Source organism: Melopsittacus undulatus, chromosome 3, assembly GCF_012275295.1.
Source record: "Melopsittacus undulatus isolate bMelUnd1 chromosome 3, bMelUnd1.mat.Z, whole genome shotgun sequence".
Taxonomy (NCBI): Eukaryota; Metazoa; Chordata; class Aves; order Psittaciformes; family Psittaculidae; genus Melopsittacus; species Melopsittacus undulatus.
Window position 1 is genome coordinate 61,302,159 of NC_047529.1, and position 24,780 is coordinate 61,326,938.

At 41.0% G+C, this 24,780-nt stretch overlaps 1 protein-coding gene across 3 annotated transcripts in view; it reads right to left on the minus strand.

The window, feature by feature from the left end:
* FYN (FYN proto-oncogene, Src family tyrosine kinase) overlaps positions 1 to 24,780 on the minus strand; it is a 145,869-nt gene that overhangs the window by 16,724 nt on the left and 104,365 nt on the right. Inside the window, exons 4-12 of one of the 3 annotated variants that reach the window (XM_005154692.4) lie at positions 24,269 to 24,526; positions 23,576 to 23,672; positions 19,457 to 19,555; positions 18,277 to 18,380; positions 13,601 to 13,750; positions 9,586 to 9,741; positions 5,856 to 6,035; positions 3,949 to 4,025; positions 3,693 to 3,846 (exon numbers count right to left, since the gene is read on the minus strand). In XM_005154692.4, the coding sequence (XP_005154749.1) occupies positions 3,693 to 3,846; positions 3,949 to 4,025; positions 5,856 to 6,035; positions 9,586 to 9,741; positions 13,601 to 13,750; positions 18,277 to 18,380; positions 19,457 to 19,555; positions 23,576 to 23,672; positions 24,269 to 24,515 (1,264 nt within the window). In that variant the 5' untranslated portion in view covers positions 24,516 to 24,526. Of the gene's footprint in view, positions 1 to 3,692; positions 3,847 to 3,948; positions 4,026 to 5,855; positions 6,036 to 9,585; positions 9,742 to 10,211; positions 10,377 to 13,600; positions 13,751 to 18,276; positions 18,381 to 19,456; positions 19,556 to 23,575; positions 23,673 to 24,268; positions 24,527 to 24,780 lie in introns of all 3 variants that reach the window. The other 2 variants (XM_005154691.4, XM_005154693.4) reach the window with 2 other exon arrangements.

Below are 24,780 nucleotides of genomic sequence, written 5' to 3' on the forward strand. Positions count from 1 at the left end.
CAAACACATACTAGCACTCCCAAAATAGGTCTGACTTGTCTGGAAGGCATAGGAAAGATCCTTATTCTTTCATGTATGCTTGGAGCAGCACCGCTGCAAGTGCTGCCAGTGTATGCAGTAGAAACATGGCCTGGAAAACAACTCTGCTCTTTTTGGTTTTTTATTAAGGCAATTTTAAATTTGTATCAGCTGCTACTGCTTAGAATAGTAACAACTCTTCCCCTGCAACTCTGCGGAGCGCTCGGCACTCTCCACAAAAATGCCATGTGCTTGGCCAAAACTGCACATAGCTGTGAACCACATCAGTGTGAAGAGTAGCAGAACTGCATGGGAAATCCTGTGTTGGACGTGATGGGAAGTTTCTCTCTGTCCTGTAGGATAGCAGGAGTTTTAAGTCTTGCCTTGCAGGGCTGACATAAGCATCATCAATACAAGGAAATAAGCCTGAATGCCTGGCACTTGGGTGGGGGAAGGAGGAAGATGTAGATGTTGTAACAGCAACAGCCAAAAGAAGCAAACCCCAGCGGTGCAGGCTGCAATACAGTCCACCAATGTAGCCTTTAAAATGGGTGTCACTTTAAGAGGCATGTTTTTCCTCTTTGATTACTCACTTCCTCTAAAAGCAAGAGGAGCCAAATGCTCATTACAAGCCAAGAACTTTTTTTTTTGGTATTATTTAGTGGGAGTGTATAGCTGCTAGTCACACACTTTAAATCATTAGTGACATGACCATCTCTTTCCTTCCTGATGATTGCTGAGAAATGGCAGCGCAGACAACGAACTGCTTTTTATTTACCCCTCATAAATCAGAAGCAGTCAGGCCTCCTTTGTTCAGACCAAAAAGAAAGTAAACCACTCAGTAAAACGTTACCACCAGGCTGAGTAATACCCATACAGGTTCAGGAATCCTTCACTCTAGCCCGCTGGGGCTCAAAGCATCCCCATCTGTTTCCTTTCAAAATATTTAATCAGAGACAAAAGTGACAGTGGGGGAAGGGAGCAGGAGATCAAGCAAGGCTGCAGAAAACCACCTCTTCCCCACGCTGACAATGAGCTCTGTACTAACACACTTCAGCTGAGAGAAGGAAGACTGCTGAGGAGTGACCAGAGGCTTTAATCTTCGGATTTTGTACGGCAAAACACTTCCTTTCTCCCACAGGAGCTGCCAGTCTGGAGCGCTCCCTGTCCCCCTCCCCTCTGCTGGCTAGGCTCTCCTCCCATGTCAAAATTCCCACTGAAGCAGTAGTCAGATAGATAAACAGAGCAGTTCCCAGATGCATCCCCTCGGAGGCTGAAGTAATAGGTCATGGGAAACAAGCAGAGGCAACCATTTCCTCCTGATACTGTGGTCTCCACCAAGCACTGCTCAAACTGAAGTTTAACTGAACAAACCAGGACTGAATCCCACTTGAAGAAAAATTCCAGTGGCATGTTAGACGCCATGTTTCTTCTTCAGAAAGCTGAAGGTCCTAAGCTCACCCTGGCTGCCCAACCGGCATGAAAGCCAGGTTAATTGTAATGAAATGTAAATTGAGAATCTGCTGCTTAGTCGAAAATGCACCCCTCCCTAAAGAGAGCTACCCCTTAAGAAAGGGTCAAAAGAACATTAACAAAAATACAAAAACCTTTCTACAAGATGCCTGTGATTACAGCTCTTGGCTCTGTTTTTTAAGGAATCCTGTAGCTCTGAAGGACTTAAGCCTGACCCTGAGGTCAGAGGAAGAAAGTACTGTCCGTTGCTCTGAAGTATGGGAAGGATGGGTGACTTCTTCATACTTGTATCATGAGATAAAGCCAGGCAAATGCAGTCCAGATCTCTGGATCATCAGCAATGCAGGTTAAAAGCCAGACTACTTCTCTCTTCCCAGACATCTTTTCCACAACACAAGTGATTTCTGCCATGGAAGAACGGCAGGAGATACCCATGACTACACTCCCTCTCCCTGCCAGTCCTGGTGTTATGCTTTTCTCATCTCAAAGATTTTCCACCCAAAATCCAGTAATTTTTATTGTCTTAAAAAACTCTAAGCTTCTCCTCAACATGAGTCAGGCAGGTTTCCATGGCTTTCTAACATGTGAAGAGGGCAAAATTATTCTGAGAAATTTAAACCAGGAAGCAAACAGGTTATCAGAGGATTTCCTAGGGATCAGGAGCCTAAAGAGGTCCGGACAGAAGCAGGTCACATACTTGTCTGTTAAACCAAATAATGAGTCATGTCAAAATATACATTGGGTGGCTTCCAGAGGGAACAAAAGACATGGCAGTAAACCAGAGAGAAATTGAGAATACAGGACACTGTTTCAAAGCCATTTTGCAGCTGGCTGCCTTGTTCAAGGAAACTCTTCTTGTTTTACACAGGGGAAAGGCAAGCAGGCAGCTTTCTGTCTACCAAAGCCAGCAGACACTCTTTACTCTGGAAAGAATGACATGAGACTATTTCTTCTAGCAAGGAGCAATTCCCACCCTCAGGCTGAAATTAATAGCGGTTAATACTCTGCATTAGTACCAACCAGAGGTTCTTCTAGGTCATGTTGTGTGTCCTCCCCCCAAAAAAATAATCAGGTCTTGCATCTAAATGTGATGCAGCATGTGGTCTGCACTGGTGTGACTAGGTACTGCTGACAGCAATTCAAATGGCATGAGAGCTGCTGCTCCCAAGCCAAGACAAAGCATGCTGGAAACTCTCTGGCTCCTGCTGTCAGCACTTGAAAGTTACAGAAAGGGGTTAGCTCTTTCCTAAGAGTTAATGGTAAAATCCATGCTGAAACAGGGACTTCTTGTCAAGAGAAAAAACTCACAACAGGAAGGGGTAAATGCAGGTTATGAAGTTGTCATGGGTTCATATAACCAACCAGTGCTTTCCGATGACAGACAACAGGGTTTAATGGGACACTTTTTTGGCTTTAGCACTGAAATGGATGGTATTTACCAACACATATTGAGTAAGCACTATCAATGTACAGCCAACAGAAAGAGAACAAAACTGTAGCTCTGCAAACTTGGACCAACATCTGACAACTAAGCATGACTTGTAAAGAATTACTAACTACAAAGAGCCTGTGTCATGGCTCAGTCTGAACACACACATGCTTCTTTAAAAAAGCTACAATGCTCTTTGATACTTTTTAATAGTGTACCAGTGGTTGGCTGTGCCCAGCACTCTGTGTGGCACTGGAAAATGGCTTTCTTATTAAAGTAACTTGTTAAGTTCCCAGAGAAAACAGTGCTGAGAGAGAGAGAGCTTCGTTGTACAGACACACAATTTGTTGCCCCATTTGAATAAAGAAAATAAGAACAGCACAGCAATGTTGATAGCAGTCAGTAAATACTAGAAGGCACACTATGAAAGAAATAGCTTACACAGGCTTGTTTTTTTCAAGGCTGGTAAGTAACATATCCTCTTTGCTATCCACCATGAGGATTTTGTCTTTACTGTCACTTCACCCTCCTGTTCTCTCACTCATCATCATCTCCGTTTCACTTTGGTAATTTTTTAAAGGGAAGACAACTAAATAAGATGTTCTCTTTAGAACATTCATTCAGCAGTGAAGTTCTGAGCTAGGAGTTAATATGAGTTCAGGATTTATTGAAAGCAACCCAAAAGTATGTGAGAAAAAGCTCTTTAAAGCCATGTTCCACTCTTTCCCTGCACAAGACTGACACTCAGTGCTACGCCTTCCACTGTAACTACCTTGTCTGGCTGTATATTCATTGTCTTCAATCAGCCTTGCCAATCCAAAGTCAGCAATCTTGCATATTAGGCCATTCCCCACCAGAATGTTTGCAGAGCGCAGATCTCTGTGTATGTAATTCATTCTCTCGATGTATGCCATTCCTGCTGCCACCTGTAAGAAGCACGAAACAAATCAGTGCATTTTAAAATGAATTCAGACATACAAGGACTATAAAACCTACACACATAAGCGTTCAGTACACCAAAGACAGACCTGAGCTGCCATGTCCACCAAATTCGGTAGCTTCAAAGCTCTTCCTTCTCCATCTTTTAAGAAATCTAGCAAACTCCCTGCGAATGCAAAGTTGACATAACAGACATTAGGGAAAAAATGTCTATCCATCAGGATGGAGGTGCAGCAATTCGTGTAATATTAAAGACAGCAATGTTTCAAGTTCAAGTGGACAAATTAAAAAAAACCCACAATATCTTAGAATTCTCCTATTATACTAGTTTCACTCTTGTTTAAGGCTGGCTTGCAGAATATGTCACTAGTCCAAGGAATGTGGCAGGGAAAAGAAACAACACTGCTTTAATTTTCCTGACTGTTACTGAGAAAAATGATCTTTCTTCACTTTTCCAGTGCTCTTTGAAACTACATACATGCTGCTCTCTAAAAGCCTCAGCTAGCTGCAAAGCATCAGATTGGTTCCAAGCCATACAAGCTATGGAAAAAGTCAGATCTTGGCTCAACCTGCTCCAAAAAAAAGGTCAGCCTGGAGCCTGGTGAGCCCAAAGAAGCTAGCATTAACAAAGGCTGATTTTCCTTAGAAATTAGTAGTGTTTCTTCTCAAGATAACCCATAACTAACTAACTAACTAACTAAATAAACATAAAATAAGTATAAATAAACAAACCTCTAATTTTTGAAGACCACTAAGCAAAACTAGAGAAGACAAAGCAGAGGTTGAATGAAAGCAATTTTAGCAAAAGCAATTTGAGCTGCAAGGGAAAGCAAGGAGGTCCCCTGCAGCTTTTTAAAAACCCTAGGATTCTATAGCACCCTTCCCAGTCTTGGATGCATAGAAGTGTGGCAGTCTCCTTTAATAAGACCAGTGAATTGGTTTAATAAATAAGGGGAAAAGACAGATGATTAGGCGTTTCTCCCTTGATAAATCATCAGCTTCAAGCTCAGATCCAAAGATGTTAAATGTTACAGTAAAAACTAGTAAAGTAAGCCAAAATAAACCACATACTTCAGAAGGGTTTTTTTTAAAGGGAAAAAAGCACATGCTTGTCACTGAGACATATGATTAAAGTGTGAGTTAGTCAGGGCTTGGATGCCTCTGAGGAGGGAGGCGGGCAGGCACCTGCCAGGAAAATAAAAATCCACTCCAAATAGACTTAAAAAAATGCACTTAAAATTTCTGAGCATATCCTCCAACGTACAGTGAAACTTCCCTGTGAGAACTTATGTTTCCTATTTGGTCCATTTGCTTTTCCAAAACAAGCAGATTTGTTGCTCTGCTCTCAGCACCCCTGCTGGAGATCTGATGGAGCAAAAAGTTTTCTTCTTCTCATTTTACTACATTGTTACTGGTTAAATGGCTAAAGAAAAAGAGATGGGAGAAGGGGAAAGGGAAGGGGAAAGAGAAGGGAAAGAATTGGATGTACAAATCACATATTAAAATGAAAATGGGCTGAACTGAAAATTAAGTGTGATCTGAGAATAAGGTGCACGTTCAGAACTCAGGATTGCCAAAGACACAGAAATCTTAGGCTGACAAGCAAACACTGAAAGAAGATGTCATATTAACTCTGGTGCCAGGAAAAGCTAGCATCTTGGGAAGCAGCATGTAATATCATTCAAATCTAGAAGAATCAAATCTCCACTTGTTAGGGAAGTTTATATGCTAATGTATTTGGAACCACTTAGGCTGCATCAGCTTCTCTTCCACACCTAGTGCAAATTTTCTGTGCATGTTTAGTGGATTTCATGTTTTGGGCACAGTTCAGAGCTGAATTTATTATTCTTCTGAAGCCAGATGTGAATTTAGCTTCCTGTTCCCTCTCTCCCTCCTCATACACTGCTTATGCATCACACTGCACTTCTCCCTGTATCCCTGAGAAACATCAGTAAATAAAAAATACGGTTATCAAGGGCAGCAGCTCTGGCTTCACCTTTGCTCATGTACTCTGTGACAATATAGATAGGCTCTTCAGAAACCACAGCATAAAGTTGGACCAATTTGTCATGCTTTAGCTTCTTCATGATCTGGGCTTCCTCTAAGAAGGATTCTGGAGACATAGTGCCAGGCTTCAGGGTCTTGATAGCCACTTTAGTATTTCCATTCCACGTACCTGCAAGCATAGATACTAGTTAGATTAAACATCTTCTGCACCTTTTTTTTGCCTCATGCCTAATGTAACCAAGGAGTAAACTAGAAAGGACACAATATAATTATTTCTTTAAAGTGTGCTTTCCCATGTTGCCTTGTATTCCCCCCACGCCTCCCTCATATTTTAGTCTCTTTATTATACTGATGAATAATATTCCCATTGGCACTGGGGCACAATCACTTTTATCCTACCCAGACAATATTTCCACTAATGTCCACAGAAACATTCTGTGACTAAGAAGCACAGGACTGCTGAAACCCATTTTCATATATTCCCTTGCTAACAAGTAGTTGCTACAGATAACTACACAGCTCCAGCCACAGATTTGGATAACAAAACTGGTTAAACCCAGAACTTTCCATTTGCAAGCCATTTTAACATTTTGGTTTTGTTCTAAGTCAGAGGGAAAAAATACTCTAAGAAAAATTCACAAGAAACAAATTCTGAATCAATTTAATTTTAGAAACATAGGTGTGTTTCCAAACCAGAAGGCGTCTTTTTTGCTTCCCTTCCTCATTCCCCAGAAGCCCATCAGCTGCTGATTGAAAATGAGGTGGTTCCTGTCCACTTGACTTTGTTCTTTACTTGCAGTCAGCATTGAGATGGACAAGTTGAATCACTTTTTAGCCATCATCTGCCAAGCCTCCTGTAACAGCTTCTGTGCAGCAGCTGTACAAAGACCTGGAGACAGCTAGCAAAGGCTGACTCAGGGTGTCCCGCAAGAAGTGGGGCTTTACTCGAGTATTTGAAAAGGGAGAAGGAGGACTGGGAAGAAAAAATACCAGACCACCCACCTGTCTTAACATTTTTTTTTGAGGGATGGGAGACTAGGGAAGAGAAAGGAAAGAAAATTAAAATGGGCAGAAATAATCCCTTTCCTAGTGCCTTCTGGTTGTCCCTTGCCCAGACTGGCAAGAACCCTGCTTCAGAGCCAGTGCTGAAATGGCTTTGAATGGGACCTGCAATCTGTTGATAGGGAGCTGCTATGTGATAAGGCTGAACACTATGAATGAATCACATTGGATAAAAATTGCTTCTCTGCACTTAAGTATGAAGATAGCAGAAGGCCTACAAAGTACATGAAGACTCAGATCCAGTTTCTGTAAATCAATATGTCATCAAAAGCTCAATGTGTAAAATATGCCTGTTTTGTCTTTGTTAAAAGCACTTTAACAGCTACCAGGGATCAGCTGATATTCCGGACCATAAAATGGAGCTGGATTGGGTATTTTACAAGTGGTGAGGTCCCAGCTGCAGACTTGCCTGGCTGAGGAAAGGTGAGGAGCAGTGGGGAGCTGCTGCCTGGCACATCCCTCACTTAGAGGGCAATCCCTGCACCAGTACACAATGCTGTGAGTGGGTGCTTGAGGCACATATTAGCTGAAAGTGTGCAGTGCAAGTTGATGCCCTGGTTTTCTTCTGCCATCTCAATGCCAGGTCCTGTCTCCTCTACCAGTGTTGAAATAATGTCTTGAAGTCACTACCACAGCTACCACAGTGCTCTTTGAGGACTCTTCAGGTTTTAGCTTCACTCAGTCTTTCAAATTAGAGCTAAAGCTGCTTTAATGGCACTCCTGTGTAAGCTGGGAAGAATGCAGTTTTGCCTCCTAATTCCAACCAGGGTGGCCAAAGTCTTTTCTGATGGGTGAAAGTGACCACGTTTTATCTGGAGCCACTGAGGCTCTGAACCGCAGGATGCCATCAGAGTCACAGCCACTTTGTAAAGACACCACAAATTATATGAACCATGAACCCTAGTTTCACAGGCACCAGGGCATTAATAGACTAGGATTTTACCTGGTGTGTTAACTAAAGATTAACTGTGTAGTATCTGTTTGCATTGCCTTAATAAGAATCCCAAGATTCGTTCTGTTACCATGAAGTGTTTTCAGCAGTTCTCTTTTTAAACATTTTTATTAATTTTTCCAGTTAAAAAAAGACCATAATCAAACAAAGAGGTTAACTTATCCTCTCAGCCCAGGTTTCAGCTTAACTTGTTAGGTTTTCTTGTTTTGGTTTGGTGTGTTTCTCTCTAATAGAAAAGTAGCACCGGCTTCCCTCTGAATTCCTCCCATTTATAGCTAGTTACTGCTTCACGCAGTTTTTATTAATTTCTTCTGTGTTAATCTATTCCAATTTGGTAATGTTTCAGAGCTGTTAACATATTTATAATAGACATTAAGAAACGTAATGTCATAATTGCAATCATAATTTCCACATTTCTGACAGATATTTGGTACTTGGCACTTTATTTCTCATAGCTGATCTTTTTTCGGTTTTAACTGCACTAGCTCCTTTACCTTATTGTATCAGTTTAGGATCTATGGCACACAAAGCTGACCTCAACTAGAAACTCTTCCATGCATTCAAGATGGAGGACAAGAAGGTGAAAATGCAGTTATCTGGAGACACTAGCAGTAAACACAGGTAGCTTTCTTTGAAACAGGTCAACCACAATTCTGTGAAATTCAATAAATTTGTATATTTCTAGTCTATAAATTCTATAAATTTCACAGACTTGCTGCCATGCTCCCTGCTGTAGTCTTGCAATGGAAAACAGCTGCAAGAAGCCAGGAGAGCCTGTTGGTTATTTTGGTTGTACATACTTTTGTGTCATTGCAACAAAAACAAAGGGCAAGCTGCTCCACCAAATTTTTCTGAAGAAACAATATATAGTGATTCACTATTTGAATTGGTCATTTTAAAGAGGCTACACAGAATGCTACTTGGCACAAAACTTGAGCTCACCTCTCATTAAATGGCCACCATATTGTGTTTTAGTGCTACAGCCATACTAAGATTTATGTATATTTTAAATTGCTATTGTTTTACAGTTATTCAAAGAATGAGGCCCATAGAGGGAGGCAGTAAGTACAGCTGGTGAGTGCACAGAAAACAATGTCAGTAGATTTGGAAAATGTCAATATTTCTGGATTTCAAAGTAGGGTTCAGCTGGGCTAGGCAAGTCTTGCCTTTATTGTCCTTGGTGTCTGCATCAAGTTATAGGGTTCTGCTGAATATACAAATTTCAGAACAGACTTAAAGAAGAGGATGCATGGGAAAGCTAGCCTGACAATATCAGCTTGCTGGTACTTGCTATTATGTTTAAACTGGGAGAATGGATGGAAGCATTTTCAAGGTCTGATCCCATCAGTGCTAAAATACATGGGGAAAGAAAAATGTCTACTTACCAGATTAATTTCTGGTTAGCCACGCTGCCTTACAAGTTTAGCATTGTTCCTATTTTAATTACCTAGCAATTGTGTAGTCACTCAAAGAAACCCAATGCAATTAATGGATCTGAATGCCCTAACCTCTCATATTGGTGTGTGCAAGTGAAAAGAAGTTACCCCCAAAATTACTGTATTTAGCTCTGACTGGTTTAGGCAATATAAACTAACATTTCCTACTATTCTGATATTTTAGCTTTAAGATCTGTACTTGAAATGTTCATTTCTGCCAAGAGGGCCTTAAAAGATCCATCCAAAGCAAAATATATTCTCTGCCTTACCACGCCACACTTCAGCGAAACACCCCTGACCAAGCTTCTGTTCCAGAAATAATGTATCACGTGCAACTTCCCATGCATCTTTAGCCAATCCAACAGTTTGTGGGGTATTATTCGTAGCAATCACAGTTAAGTTAAAACACAAACCATCAGCTTTCTCTATGGAGAGGAAATTAATAAAAAAAAACACGCTTATAATCCAAAATTATGCATGCATTGAGAAAGATGGAAGGTGACTTGTCTCTCAGTACTGCATTAAGGTTCATTTGCAAACACTGATTTTTGCATACTGAAGGTAAGGACTTTTTTGTTAGCTTGCAGGAAAAGGCTCCTTGGTATAATTAATAGATTACCATGTAGCCTTGATTTATCATTAAGACAGGGGTAATTTGTCAAAATCAAAACCCTGCAAGGAAACACAGAACTTCAGTTTTCTTTTGCCATCAATTACAGTGAAAGTTGAAGATTAAAGAATTTCAAAGTCAAAGACATGATTCCAAAGACATTTTTCCTAACAGCTTGAGCTTTGCTCTTTTTATTCTTGTGGGTCACAGTGTCCCACACTTTCACCTTCCATCTTGTAATTCCCACACAGAGAGCTATTTTAGAATAATTATTTTGCTCCATACCCATCCATACTTCCCCAAACTGCCCATTTCCCAGTCTCTTGATCAACTGTAGGGATTCTCGTGGAATTTCCCAGACATCTTTGGTTTTGACAGACAGATCAGTAAGCCTTGGCATTCCTTTATGACAGGGGACTACTAAGCGGCAGCAAAGACCTGCAGCTCTCTCTGATGGAGCCAGAAGTGAAGCCAACAGCAAAGAAGAGGAAAGAAAAAAAAGTGTGACATGAAACATAAACAGTAAGCATAAAAACAATGCTACTCACAACAGTTGTTAGTTGCATACCACAAAGCATCCTGGGAGATTAGAAATTGAACACTGAAACATATTCATTTGAGACAGAACAGGAAATATTTCAGCCTCTGCTTCCACAGCCTGAAATGGAAGGTGACTGCCAGTGGTTTTTCTTGTGGATTCAGGATTTCCCTTTTACCACAATGCTGCATTAAGATAACTTCATGAGTAACTGGCATACTATAGTATAGTATAACTTTTTAAAAACCATCTCTAAGTCCCAAACTGGGTTGTTTCTGTACTAAGAGAAACATAGAGAAGAGTCACTTTTTCTGAAAATCACAGTAATGAAAATTTGGTGGACTTTTTTGCTAATTTTTTCTAGGTATCCTGGAAAAAGGTAGTTTCTATGTTCTACTATATGAAAAGGTGTTTTTGTAGGTTTCCTGTAAAAGACTTTTCCTGCTGTTCTTTCTAGAGCAAACCTTTACTAGCATATGCAGCCTGTCCTACATCATTTAGAGCAGATTCATTATACTTATCTCTTGCAAAGTTTCACATGAACTGTGACAAAAGTCACAAGATATTTTAGCAGGAGTGAAAACAATAATATATAAATATATACACACACACATATTGTGTAGTACGCCATGCTGCAGAAAGCAGACTACTATCTAAAGCTTGCACAGCAACTTGTGTCTTTAAACACGTGCTGCATAGCAGAACAAGGTGAGGAACTGAAATTGTATTTCAGACTCAAACATAATCTTTATTCTCCTGTGCAAGATTTCTTTCTGGGCCGGGGAAGTGTTTGTTTCGGCATCAAAAGGTGGGCAAACACTGAAGCTCCTTGCAACATCAAGCTCTACCTCCCCAGTACAAATGTTGTGGGGTGCTTGTTGTGGGCAATTCCCTACAGATACACTGACATGGACCTTGCTGCATCTCCAGTAGCAAGACAACAAAGACCCATAAACCAGGGAGAATTAGCTGACCATTCAGGATGTCTCATTCCAAGATAATTCCAATACTAGGATAGGGAGTACTCAAAATATGCATTGTGTCTGGAAAGCTTCCTTATGAGTTTGGACGGCTGTAGAAAGAAACTGAAGGTTTTTAAGATCTCCTTCTTTTCTTCAATTAAAAAAAAAAACAAACCCAAAGTTTGGCATGCTGGTGCTCCAGCTGAGCCTGGACCGCATGCACAAGAGCTTATGCTTGACATACTGGCTGTTAGGGATTGGGTGAATGATGCTTCAACTTCAGACTTGTCATTCCCAGACCTCAGTCTGATGTCAGGACACACTGGGGATCTCAACATTTTTCTTTTGCAAATCTCATCTGTGAAAGTCCAGACACTGCAGTTAACCTCATTATCCAGGTAAGAAGGGACTGAGATAAGAGGCAACTCAGTAACAAGGGTACTCAGCAGTGGAGTGGGTTAGGGTTGCCTGTGCTGTGCGTGCCCAAAGGTACATTTGTACTTCCAACTCCTGATGCAGGATTGCTTACATGAGACCAAACTGTGCAGTGTCTACCTGGACAACCTAGTTTCTAGCTGCTTGGACAGGAGGGGTGCTCCAGCTAAGAGACAAAGGCTGAAGTGTGGGCTGCAGAGTATAGCTGTCCTGCTGTGAAGGCACTGACCTATGATCTCGGCAGTGGTTCTTCAGGAACCATGCTGATCTTTACAGAGTCATTTGGGCATCCCTTAATTGTCCCTAGAAGTAAATCTAGGCACTCACAAGGTGGTGTGATAATCTGCCTCCCACAGTTCCGTATGCAGAGCAGGCGGTTAGAGACAACCTTTATGTCTAGTGTCAGCTGGGGCTGGCATAGAATGAGGGCTCCTGTGTTCACCTAGGTCTGGGAGATGGCAGGTGAAACCTCTGGAGTGGGTCTGTACCATGGCCTCCTGAACTACCCTGTCTGGATCCTACTGATTATACATCTGTGTTGCACAGAAATGGCTGTTTCCAGATTTATTTGTTTCTGCATCTGTGCATGGAAAATACATCATCCAAATAATGTGACCACAGAAAACTGAAAGTGGACGTATAGCAGCTGCTATAACGGGGTTGAAAATTATCTTCCTTAGATGTGAGGTTTTATGTTATTTAGCTTAATGTAGAGTCACCAGAAACAACTAGAAATTCTCCCAGGCAGCATACACCCATCAGAAATTGGTCAGAGAAGACAGCCAGATGTCTAGTATGAATAGCATAAGAATACAGCAGACAGAATACAAAGAATACAGAAAAAACACCCCACAGAGAAGCTGATTTCCCAAGTAAAAATTATGAAAATTCTTTGATCAATGAGCATTTGGGCTCATCTGTTAATTTACAAAAACCTAAAATAAGGAAAAAATAAAAGCAAAATAATTCAAAATACAAATTCCTGCTTAAAAATATAAGTGACTATACTGGGTAGCATGGTCTTCTACTTCAGAATCAGCTGTCCTATGTAACCAGTTTGGAGGGCTTTAAATTTGTATCTGTTGTACACCAATTGTCAGTGACAGCAGGATGCACTTTTGGATTGAATAGTGCATGTCACATTTTAATCACAGGAATTTAAAAGACAAGAGCTTGGAGGGTGAGCACAAATGCTGTGCATAAAGAAACACCCACCTTGCCATGGCTTTCTTAAATTAGACTGATTGTCATTTAAATGTTAATACTTTGCACATTGAACACAAATCCAGTGGGAAAATTTGAGTCCAATAACATATGCAAACCTTTTGGTCACTGCTTTAGGTGACTGAATTCCACAATGCAGCTCCTTATTTGCTTTATTAGGAAAACATATAGGAATAGGAAAATACAGGAATAGTGTGCACTCACTTATGCACATGGAATTCATGCTTTTAGGTGTGCAAGTCATTCAGTAATTCTGTTTGCTTAAAAAAGGGAGAGCAGGCAAAACCTTTACCTCATAGAGTGCTAGCTTTTAAAAGCTCTGCCCCTGTACACTGTGAACGGCACTCAATGCCATTTATAACTGTAATGGGAAAGGGATAATGGAAGATGCATTGTAACAAGCAAGAGTCATAGCTCAAATGGCTCTTTAGGGCATCTTACACATATTTCAGCTCAGCAGCAAACACTTTTGTTTTAAAACACTTCAGAGTGCCATGTAATGTCTGAAAAATTACCTGAATAATGCTGAACCAGCTGCTGAAGAGTTTCAAATTGTGCCCGAGTTGTGATATAATATCCACCATTGTCAAGTTTACGAATCTTATAATGTTTGACATGATCTCCTTTCATATCATCCCAGTCTCGAATAGACAGGGAATAGGCACCTGTTCCAAGCAAAAGAGAAATAAAAAATTGTAAGTAGCTTTTAGACACAAAGGTTTGGGTTTCCTGGTATCACAGAAATCTCATGATGTTCACACCATGTCCCTTTCACACTTTTCTAGAAAGAAATCAGGACTTCTGCGTAAATGAAAAGTCACATTTTAACATTTACTGCTTCAGATTGTTAAATTGACTTTTCCTGTTCTAAGTGTCAGGTTACCCTGCAAATACTATACTTCAGGTAAATGCCAGTGAGTGGTAAATACCAAGATTTTAATTGAAAGCACTGGAGATAATGGCTTTATATATGTGTAGCGTTGTTAGGCAGAGGGACCTGAAACTTCTTTATAAACATTAAACAACCAAATTAGCATACTTTGTATGTCATAGTCTTTGGAAGATGGTACTACACCAAGACTGTGTGCACCATGAGATCTGCAAGAACGTGTTTCACTTTCCAAATCCATGATAGTACTTTAGAGGTTACTGGTGGGATTCAGATGCTCAAACACAGGGGTTGAGTGCCATGTGAGATGCCCCAGGACATCCTGCTTGGCAGTTTTCCCACAGGCTTTCACATTCGTCCAAACCACATAGATGCCCTGCAGGCATTTCAAATAGCTCTGGATGCTCATGGCCAGGTAAAGGAACCTCACTTGTGGGACTGGATTTAGTTTTAGGTGTAGTGGCAGCTGTCTGTAGATAGGCCAAGTGCTTGATTCAGATGCCCACATGTAAGCTTCTTGTGCTATTAGGGCAGCTGAATCACAGCCTAGTTTCTGTGAGTGTTATGGCACTGTAGGTATCAAAGGTGTAATGCAGGTTTAGCACTAGGTGTCTGCAGTTGTGGGCAGTTGAACTGAATCCCAGCTTCCTGCTGACTGTAAAGGGAGGCTGGCCACCTACATGAGGACCTGCACATTCAGGTGTCTTAATTTGGAGCACAGTCATGTTCTATATACAGTGACACCCACACATTGGTTCTCTACAGTGTCAAGAGCAAAGTCTCATTTTGCAGCATAATGCAGTTTCTGTGTAAAAGCATGTCCATGTCAAAGGCAGTGGAGAAGAAAAGTGTTCACTTCCGGCTCAAATACTGTGTTTACTCAAAGTCAATTCAGGCACTAAAAGGAAAAAAAAAACCAAAACCTGAAGATAATTGTCAGCTGATCTATGCTGAACTGCAGAGATGTCAGGAAGGTCCTTCTGCAGCCTGGGCTGCTTTCACTGGTACCATCTCAGCTATGGGCTGGAAAGGAAAACCACTGGCAGACAGTTTTGTACAAACTGAAAGGGGGAGTGATTTCCTACAGGTCTGATAGGAAACAGCACCAACTGCTGCTTATCCCAAGTCAGGATCCTTTTCAACACACTCGGCATGTTCACATCCTCCACAACCACCTCCAGCTAAGCGAAATGGTTTAAAGAACCCCCCACAGTTAGGTAGTTGAGATTCCTGCTGTAAGAGGTCTTTCCTGGATGTCTCCCCAGGAGAAGTTTCCCTGACCACATTAACCTGCAACAGGTGGGTGGCTCACCACCAAGGGAGTTCCAGTGGACAAAATGCCTTCACCCTGACTCCAAAGGCTTCTCAAATTCCCTGTTGTTTGTCCTCTAAACAGGAGGAAAAGAGCCAGCACTTACACAGATGATTCTGGTTTATGCGAGTGGGAGACACCCTAAGAGGAGTGACAAGGTTTTTATTTCTAAGTGTAGAAAAACACTGTTTGGGATATTTTCCTGATGAGGATCTCCCACTGGGTATGTACATCTCCCACAGCTAGGGGTTCAAAGCTTCTGGGGGTTTGCAAGCACATCTTGCACATGGCATTTACCACCGCTCTGGGTCGTACGCTGTCAGCCTACTTGCAAAGCTTTCCAGGCAGTGTTCTCCACCTCTGCTTTTGTGAGTTCCTGCACTGGCAGCAGCTGTATTTTCTTTAGTTATGCTCCCTGCCTATCTGGTCATTATTTTAGATTCTTTTGGAAAATGTAAACAATCTGTGGCTCCAGGTCTGCAATCAGAGCCGTGTGGGTGGCCCTCTGTGGACCCCCGCTGACCTCAGATCAAGTTGCAGGACTGGAGCTTTAGTTCAAATCTGGACAAAAAACAAGAATCGAGATGGATTTCATTATTTGTTTCTTTAGGCTGTCGGTTATTTATACTATTCATTATTATCTGATGGTAAATTCAAATATAAGAGATATACCTAATAAAAACTTGGATAGAAAGAAGACATTACAATATATTATACTAATGAATTTTAAGAAACCTAACAAAGTAAAACCAGACAGCCTTGGAAGGTTGAGATTGAAACCAGGTGAAAGATTATACAGACAAGAGCTAATGAAGTACCTGGGTAGTCAGGCAGTGAAAAAATGAAAAGCCAGGCCTGTATGATTTATTTTGGAAGTAAGAAGTGAATGCAACCATGATCAAGGGAGGTGAAATTCATGCTGCAGTCATCCACAATGATACTTTCAACATGATCCTGATTAATTTTATTATTGTTATTACTTAAAACATAATGGACAATTCTATGTCACAAAACAATTCCTGCCTCAAGCCCAAAATGACTAGCTGGGGTAAGGCATTTTTGAGGATACTTATGGGAGAATGCACCATCCGAGCCCTCCCAGATGACTTTTTTCTTTCTTATGAACAACAAGCTCCCTCTGTTTTCTTCTAACAACATCTTGAAACACCACAAGGATCAGAAGGGAAATAGGCATTTTTGACAAAAACCATGCATGCTTGCTTTTTTTACAATGGCTTTGATGCAAAATTAGCCTGAAGATGTATAAAGCCTTAAGTTGAAATGCAGAGAAATTAAGCTTGTTGCCATTAAGTCCATCCATGATGGATTATCCCATTTCCCCAACACTTTTTGTGTCTGGCAAGCTCTAGAAAAGGAAGCCCTGACTTAGCAAAGTGAACAGCCCTGCAAAATGTATCTCCTATCAGTGTATAAAAAATGGTGAAAACAGACTAAAACCTCACTCATATCCATGGATCCTAATAGGAAACAAAACAGTTTCTCTAAACATTATCAGTTTAAACCTGTTGTCACAGAGTGGAATGAAATCTTGTTCCTTGCACACATCACAACAACTGTTGGTGAAAACAAACAGGTGGAGGCTATTTGCAGAAAAAAAACAAGTTGGGGCCTGTCTTGCTCCTGGTGAGAATGCCTCACTGCTATGTAAGAAACGGGTAAGCTGTGGGATGACAAGATGGGAAATTATCTGTCTCAAACAACAGCATGTCTATCCAGATTTTGCATCAGAAACAGTCTTCAGAGTTAAGGGAAGTGAAGGAAGAATCCAGTGACTGCAGGAATCAAAAATGTAAAACTTTACAATTTAGGTGACAGAATGCAGCATTGAAGATAGGTCAGGTAGAGAGGAATGGGAAGTAGTGTTTCTCTTCTTTAAACTCTTTTACCAGCCATGACTCCAACCACTTTGCATGCTAATTCTAGCTGACAACATGTGCTCTGATAAAAGCACTGACAAGTCAGTGCTTTAATTACATGAACCATCATTAGACTTCAGAACTTACATGGAACTAATTCTAGTGACTTATGTTTCCCACAGCTAGTTTTGGATTGCTGGTTAATTGAGAAATGGCCAGGTTTGTTTTTACTTAGTTGTGGTTTTCTCCTCAATAGTTATATGAATTAGAGAGATCTTTTCATACTTTGAAGAAGATGTTGACAGGTCTCATGAACAGAAGTAAAAGCAAAGATAACACCCACCAAGAAAACTGGAACTCCTCCAATAATTTTAGAGGGAAGGAGAAGATGGCATCTTTACAGCTGACTTCAACAGAATGGATACAGTTAAATGCTTTATGAATATATTAGTTAGAAATATTTTCAAGTCTTTTCACTGTTAATCTATAAATTTAAATTTTCCTTTTTTTTTTCTCCCCCCCAGGGATCCAGCATTTCAAAGTGGAAAGGCCAAAAAATCCCCTGATCTTCCTAAAATAATAACCAGTACCTCCCTACCCCCAGACTCTTATCTTACATCTTCCAGGCAAGAAGACTCAAATATTCTGCATATTCAGAAGTAAGAAGTAATTTTGACCACATTAGACTGGAGATTCCCAGCATCTGTTCACAGTAAACCACCTGGCTGTGCCTGACCCAAATACGGACACCCTGCCTCCTGAAGCCCCATAGCTGGTGTCCTGAGGGGTCAGTCTCCACCCGTCTCTATTGCAATAGCAGTATCCTCAACAAACATATTGAGAGACAGTGCAGTGTTCATTCAGAGTGTGTCAGCAGAGCAGAACATCTTGCCTATGCATGACTTGAGCATGACACTGGTTGCACTTGGGTTCTCTGCTTTAAACACTCTTTCAAGACCTGGGATGTCCAGATGTCTAATTCCGTAGCATCCACATATGTAAGATGGCACTTCTCTCTACCTTCATACCACTGAAATCAGTATTTCACAATTTTAGCACAATTTTTCTCATATATATCCTCATTTGTAGTCAGAATAGCTTTGGCCAGCCTACCTTTGGTAGTTTCACTTTCCCGGATCAGGAAGGTACCTCTGGGGTTTCCAAAAGACAACAGCTGCCTCTCGGCATCTTTTCGGCCAAGTTTACCAAAGTACCACCTTAGGGAAACATCAGAAATAGTAAGACAAATGCTACACAGGATTACTAGGCAGTGTTACAGAGCTCAGACATGGAGGATTACTTCCAGAAACTATGTCTACTCAAGTATATGCAACCATTTTTGTCATACTGTGTCTTTTTTTGTGGTGGGAAGCTAATGTGACAAACTGTGTATTAGATGTTGTATACATTGTGCAGCAGTGCTGTGCACTAAGCCTATAACCAATAGAGGCTGAGAGTGCTTGTCTGGTGTCTTATGACAAAGGCCAGACTTCAACAGACAGAGAATAAGACTTGGAGGGAAGGGATGGACAAGGAAAAGGGCAGAAAAATGGGTTGCTGCCAAAAAGCAGTATTTTTACAGATGCTGCTATAAACTGCATATTTGACTCAACATATTGATGCATTAGTATTCAATTTATCTGTTGCAGCACAGCTATAAAACCTCAGTAGAAAGACCAGATGCAACCACTTTAGTGTGGTTATATAAGGTTTTCAGAGTTTTGGTACCTTTTTCCTTCCTTCAGCAATTTGTTTGGTTGGCTGGCTGGTTTCACAACCTACTACAGTAGTACCTGCTCAGCTACTTAAGCTCCTTCACTGTATCTTTTATACTGAAAAGAAAATGGATGCACACAGTGCCCCATATTTTACATAGGTATGTCTTCATTATGCTGTAGGCATTGTAGGCATCCTGCCTATTGGCAGGTATTTGGTGAAACAGCATCACTTCTTTAATAGACAGTTTGAACACTAATTGACTCCAAATATTTTTACAAGTTGGTTCAGGAAAAACAAGGGCACCTTTTGCTTAGAGCTTGAAATTAGCCGACACTTAAAGAAAGGAAGCAGACCTATATTCCTTTAGGTTGTCTTCCTTTGTTTTGACATTGAAAAAGCACTGAGATTGTGCTGCTTTTGTTACTAATTACCTAATTATTTATCAGTACAGTTAAGTACTGAAATAAAAATAATGTAAGTCGTTTGAAAAATCGCTGTAATCAATCAAAACCAACTCCTCAAACTTCCTTTACATACAGCACTAATGGCTCTTCATAACAAAAAGAAAACATACTCCTCTGCTTGGATGGAATCAACTGGAGCCACATAATTGCTGGGAATGTAACCAGTTTCGCCTGTTGTCAGGGACCGGGCCTCCCACCAGTCTCCTTCCCTGCAGAAACAGAGGTGAAGAGAGAAGTGAGAGTGAGACACAGCTGTAAAGACAGTGATCTGACTTTGCTAACAGCACCCGCAGCTGTGTAGTGTAAAGAAGCCACAGCCACTCCTCACTTCATCAGTGATGTGCTTCTGACAGAGCTGTTTCCCTCTAAACCCAAATAACATACATATTTCTTTATACCTATTATTATTTCAGTGGTGATTAGTAATGTAGCCTTCCCAACATAGCATAATGGCATAAGCAGGCATAACAAACAGCAAAATTGGGTTTGGTGAGGGCTGGATTTAAATTAGAATATTGAAAACTGTTTCCATAGCAATTATTCTAATACAGACCCTTGAGAGAGCTTATAGAAAAGCTACCAGACTGAACACTGTGTGCTGGTTTTGGCTGGGATAGAGTTCATTTTCTTCATGGTAGCTCATATGAGGCTGTGTTTTGCATTTATTCTGGAAACAGTGTTGGTAACACAGGGATGTTTTAGTTACTGGTGAGCGGGGCTCACACAGAGCCAAGGCCTTTTCTGCTCCTCACACCACCCCATCAGTGAGCAGGCTGGGGGTGTACAAGGAGTTGAGAGGAGACATGGCTGGGACAGCTGACTCCAGCTGATCAAAGGGGTATTTCATACCATATGCTGTCATGCTCAGCATATAAAGCTGGGGGAAGAAGAAGAAAGGGACAATGTTCAGAGTGATAGCACTTGTCTTCCCAAGTAACCGTTATGCATGATGGAGTCCAGCTTTCCTGGAACACCTGCCTGACCATGGGAAGTGGTGAATTAACTCGTTTCACTTTGCTTGTGTACAGCTTTTGCTTTACTTATTAAAGTGTCTTTATCTCAACCCAAAAAGCTTTCTCATTTTTATTCTTCTGATTCTCTACCCCATCCTACTTGGGTGGGGAGCGAGTGGGCAGCTGTGTGGGGCTTAGTTGCTGACTGGGGTTAAACCATGACACACTGTCACATTCACTGCTAATTTTAAACTATGGAGATAATGAACCTGCAACCCAAAGGCATCAAAATGCCATCAATCAACGTGGAGTTTTAGATGACCCTTAAGGATCTCATTCCATTGTCTAGATTCCCTCTTCTGGCCACCAAGAGGAGGTATCTAAAACACATTATCCTACACCATTTAAATATGAAGAGGTTCATGCAGGACCATCTTATGGTAGTGTTTTACAGGCTTAGCATCAATTTTTGTTGTACACTGGTGCACGCAGTGGGACATGGTATTGCCCTTTAGACAATGTGTGTTGCTGTAGATTGTGCAGCTTTGGGAGAAGTTTATTTCTCATCTTTTTATAGGATGCAATGAGTTGGGATATAATAATTTGTATTTAATTCTCAGCACTAGATTCACTGATGTTTAACTCCTACTGAGACTAATAAACATCTTATTTTCTATTTCTGGACTGCTTAGAAACTCTTCCTCAGTTCCCTCTCTGTAAAACAGAGTTTTGTTCACTATTTAAACAATATTATCAAGTGTGGCCAGAGAATTCAGCCTCTTCTGTAAACTAGCAGTTACAGAAAGCACATTGTCTAAGCTATTACTGACAGGAAAGGTAGTGTAGATGTGAGCTGTCCCTTTAAATTTTCAACTTCACTTTCTTTATCAGTCTGAAGGAGTATGAACTCTATGGAAAACAACTAGAAAATGTCTGTGATTAGTCAAACAGGAGACATTTCCAATTCTATAGTTCAAAACAGTGAAAAACAAGTTTCTGGAGGCTGGCAGCTGACTCTATTTTAAAACACCTGTGCGCCTTAGTGTGTCAGGCAAATGGCTCTTTCTGTTTGTGACCCTCATTTTACCACCTGAAGTTTTAACCTTCCCCTGTATGTTGCTGTAGAATATTTCTGAGAGATTTTCCATAGTGTGGCTGCTAAATCATACCATTATGTTTCATCTCTTTACTGTATGGAGAATCCACTAGATGGAGGTATTTTACTGCATCTAGGGAGGAAAAAAGCAGTCCCGTAGATGATCACATCAGGAACAACCCCTTCTGCATTGACAGAGAAGCTTAAATATCTCAAAGCAGTGCCAGAAAGGAGGGGGAATGCAGGCTTTTTTCACAGTTCTTAATTTTAGACACCCAGCTGGTAGGAGGAGGCTAGCCATTGGGGTGAGCCACGGGGCACAGCAGTGTCAGTGGGGATATTGGAGACGGCTGGTGTTTCTGAGCCTCGAAGTCAGGCTCTGCTCTGAACCAGCCCTGCAGGTACCTCTTTCCCCCAGGCTGCCCGTGGTATTGGTTCTGACCTCGTATCACAGGGATAAACTTTGTATGCCACTTCAGGTGTTGCTGTCCTGAACTTCCAGCCTACAGCACAGATCAAATTTTGTTTCCCCACAGGTAAAACACACAGTCCAAAAAAAAAAAAAAAAACAACCAGCCCAAAAATTCCAGAGAAACTAGTTTTGTGCACGTATGTGCTTTCTGATTCAAGCAGCATTGGTAGACTTAAAGAATGAGCTTCTTTAATATAATTTCTGATATAAGTGAAGAGGAGAATAATTCTCCCAGGAAAGTTGCTTTCTGGAGATTCCCAGCCTGGCTTTCACTACTGGAGGAGGGTGGTTAGGTCCATGTTTATGATGGGCACTGAGCTTCTATAATCCTACAGGAAAATCCTTGGATGCTTGTGTATTTTTTAGTTTGGTTTGGTTTTTTTTTTCATAACCTGCATCCTGCAACCACCCACATGTAGGGGAATCTCTCTGTCCCACTGACCCCAACTACGACTGCTCCGCAAGCCCTGGTGAGCACCCCCTGCTTTCATCAGCTGGCGTGTGCAAAGAATTCATAATGGAAGGAAATTCTTCTTGTTTGAAGTTATGGCACAGTTTGTGCAAGGCTGGGAAAGCAGCAGGCAACGTGAACAGAAATGGATGATAGGTTAAAAAAGGGTTTTTTTCCCAAGTGCTAATTTAGAAGTAGAGGTTTTTAAACTGCTGCTCCCTCTACAAGTCGTAACTGAAGTTTCTGCGCTTTCATCTACATCAAAGCTCTTCAGCTTCATAGCTTCATGAAATATTCCGCAGAATTACCTGATTTTTATTTTTTGTTTAACTTTCATGCACATTGAGCCAACTCCAACCCTGCAGTTGTTCTATTTAAATTAACAGGAATTGCACCAGGGAGGAATTTGCCTCACTGTCACACAGTGTTAAAAGAAAAGATGAGAGCAATATCACAAAGCCTCTAGAAAGTGACATACATGGCTGTTAACCCATTTTTACCTCTGCATGACAGCAATACTGAACATGGCACAGAGCCTTCAACTTTACGTTCTTAGCCAAGAACTACAAGATGATCAGATATAGGTCAGTAGCACAGTAAGTTTCAGATGCTATTTTTAAATTGCTAAGGGATTTTTTTATATGGGCAGTTCATAAGATTAATTTTAAACTGTTGATTTTCAGGATGGAAGTGCAGTTTTCATGTCAAATGCAACTATATAATGATGTGTTCTCACTTCCTGGTGTGTTCTGACTGCATCACCTTCCTTTAAAAGGTTCTTTTAAAAAATAGAAAAATTAAAAAAAGAAAAAAGCAGTTTTTAAGCTTAGCACACAGATCTGGGTAATGTCTCTTTTGTGAATCAGTTTTTAGCTTATTTCTGTGTAGAGACACTTGCAAACAGATTGCAAAAAGTGTTAGTACACGCCTTGCAGAACTTCTGTCTACTGGTAAAGTTCAGAGCTAGTACTCTCAGTCCTAAATGTGAGTTCACTGTGAACTCTAAGCAGTGAATCACACAACCTAATGATTATTTTTGAAGTAAAGCTACATGTGGTTTAAGGTTTGGTTTTTCAATAATAAAGCACTTCACAAAAGTGCACTAAATGCGAAGACCAGTAAGTGCAGAGTAAACCCCCTACATATCTTGAATACCCAACATTAGATTTTACTAATATAAAACAAGCAGACAAATATAAATGCCAACAGTATAATTTTAAGAATTTAAAAAAAGCATATTCCCAAGTCTAAACTTACGAGCTGTTAAGTATTTGAAATTTTTCTCCTTTGTGAAAACTCAAGTCATCTTCTGTTCTTGCTTCATAGTCATAAAGCGCCACAAAAAGAGTTACACCTAAAGAAGAAGACAGGTGAGTTACACTCCATCACAAAAAAACTGGAGGGGAAGGGGCATCAAGGGAAAAGGTGGCTAAGCAACATATAAGATACTTGGTTGCTGAGGAGCAAAATAAATTGACACCTCCTACTTTTTGGACAACTATTCTAATCCTTCTGCTTTTAGGCAGCCAGCGGCACACCACCTCCTTCACTCTGTACAGTCAACAGTACTCTTGGTTTGGTACCCATGCACAGTGTAGCATCCCAAGTGGACAAAGGGAGTTTTTGAAGAGAGAAGTCAGACATAGCCAGGTGAAGCATTTCTTGTTAACTGTCTGAGGTGGCTCAGACCACACTTTTCATTCCCTGGTAGGATGAGGCAGACAGTCAGCTAAATTGGGCATGTATAAATAATTTCTCACCCCCTAGGTGAACTAGCACTGGCAAGTTAGCACAGGTAGGGCTGAAAACCCAGCTCCAGCCCTACTTCAGTTCTTTGTGCTATTTTATGAAACAACTCTTCCCAAAAATAGCATGCTGAGACAGTCGTGACTCTGCTGTAATTATGTGTTTGATAGTTACTAAGAGCTGAAAGACAACTTTGAAACCTACCTGTTCCTCCTCTTGTACGCAGTGTCCCTGTATGAGAGGAGGAATTGACTCCGCCAAACACAGTCAGTCCTTGGCCTCCTGTAGCATGGAAGTTGTTGTAGTTTGGGATTGAAGTCACACCAAAGCTAGGATAGTGCTGCGGAGTGGGATCTGTCCCATAGCGGTAGCCTGAGCTTTGAGTTAAACTGCCATCCCTCTCGTCAGTCAGTTTTGTTGCTTCTTTATCCTTACATTGCACACAGCCCATTATCTAAAATCCTAGGGAGGGGAGGGAAGGACAGGTGTTCATACATTGCTGCTCACCAGATCTCCCCAAACCCACATATGACAAGGACTAAATTAAGGTCAGTGCTCAGAAGTACTTTGAAAAAACCCCGCAGTTATTTGAACATAGAATCATAGAATCACAGAATAGTTAGGGTTGGAAAAGACCTTAAGATCATCTAGTTCCACCCCCCCTGCCATGGGCAGGGACACCTCACACTAAACCATCTCACCCAAGGCTCTGTCCA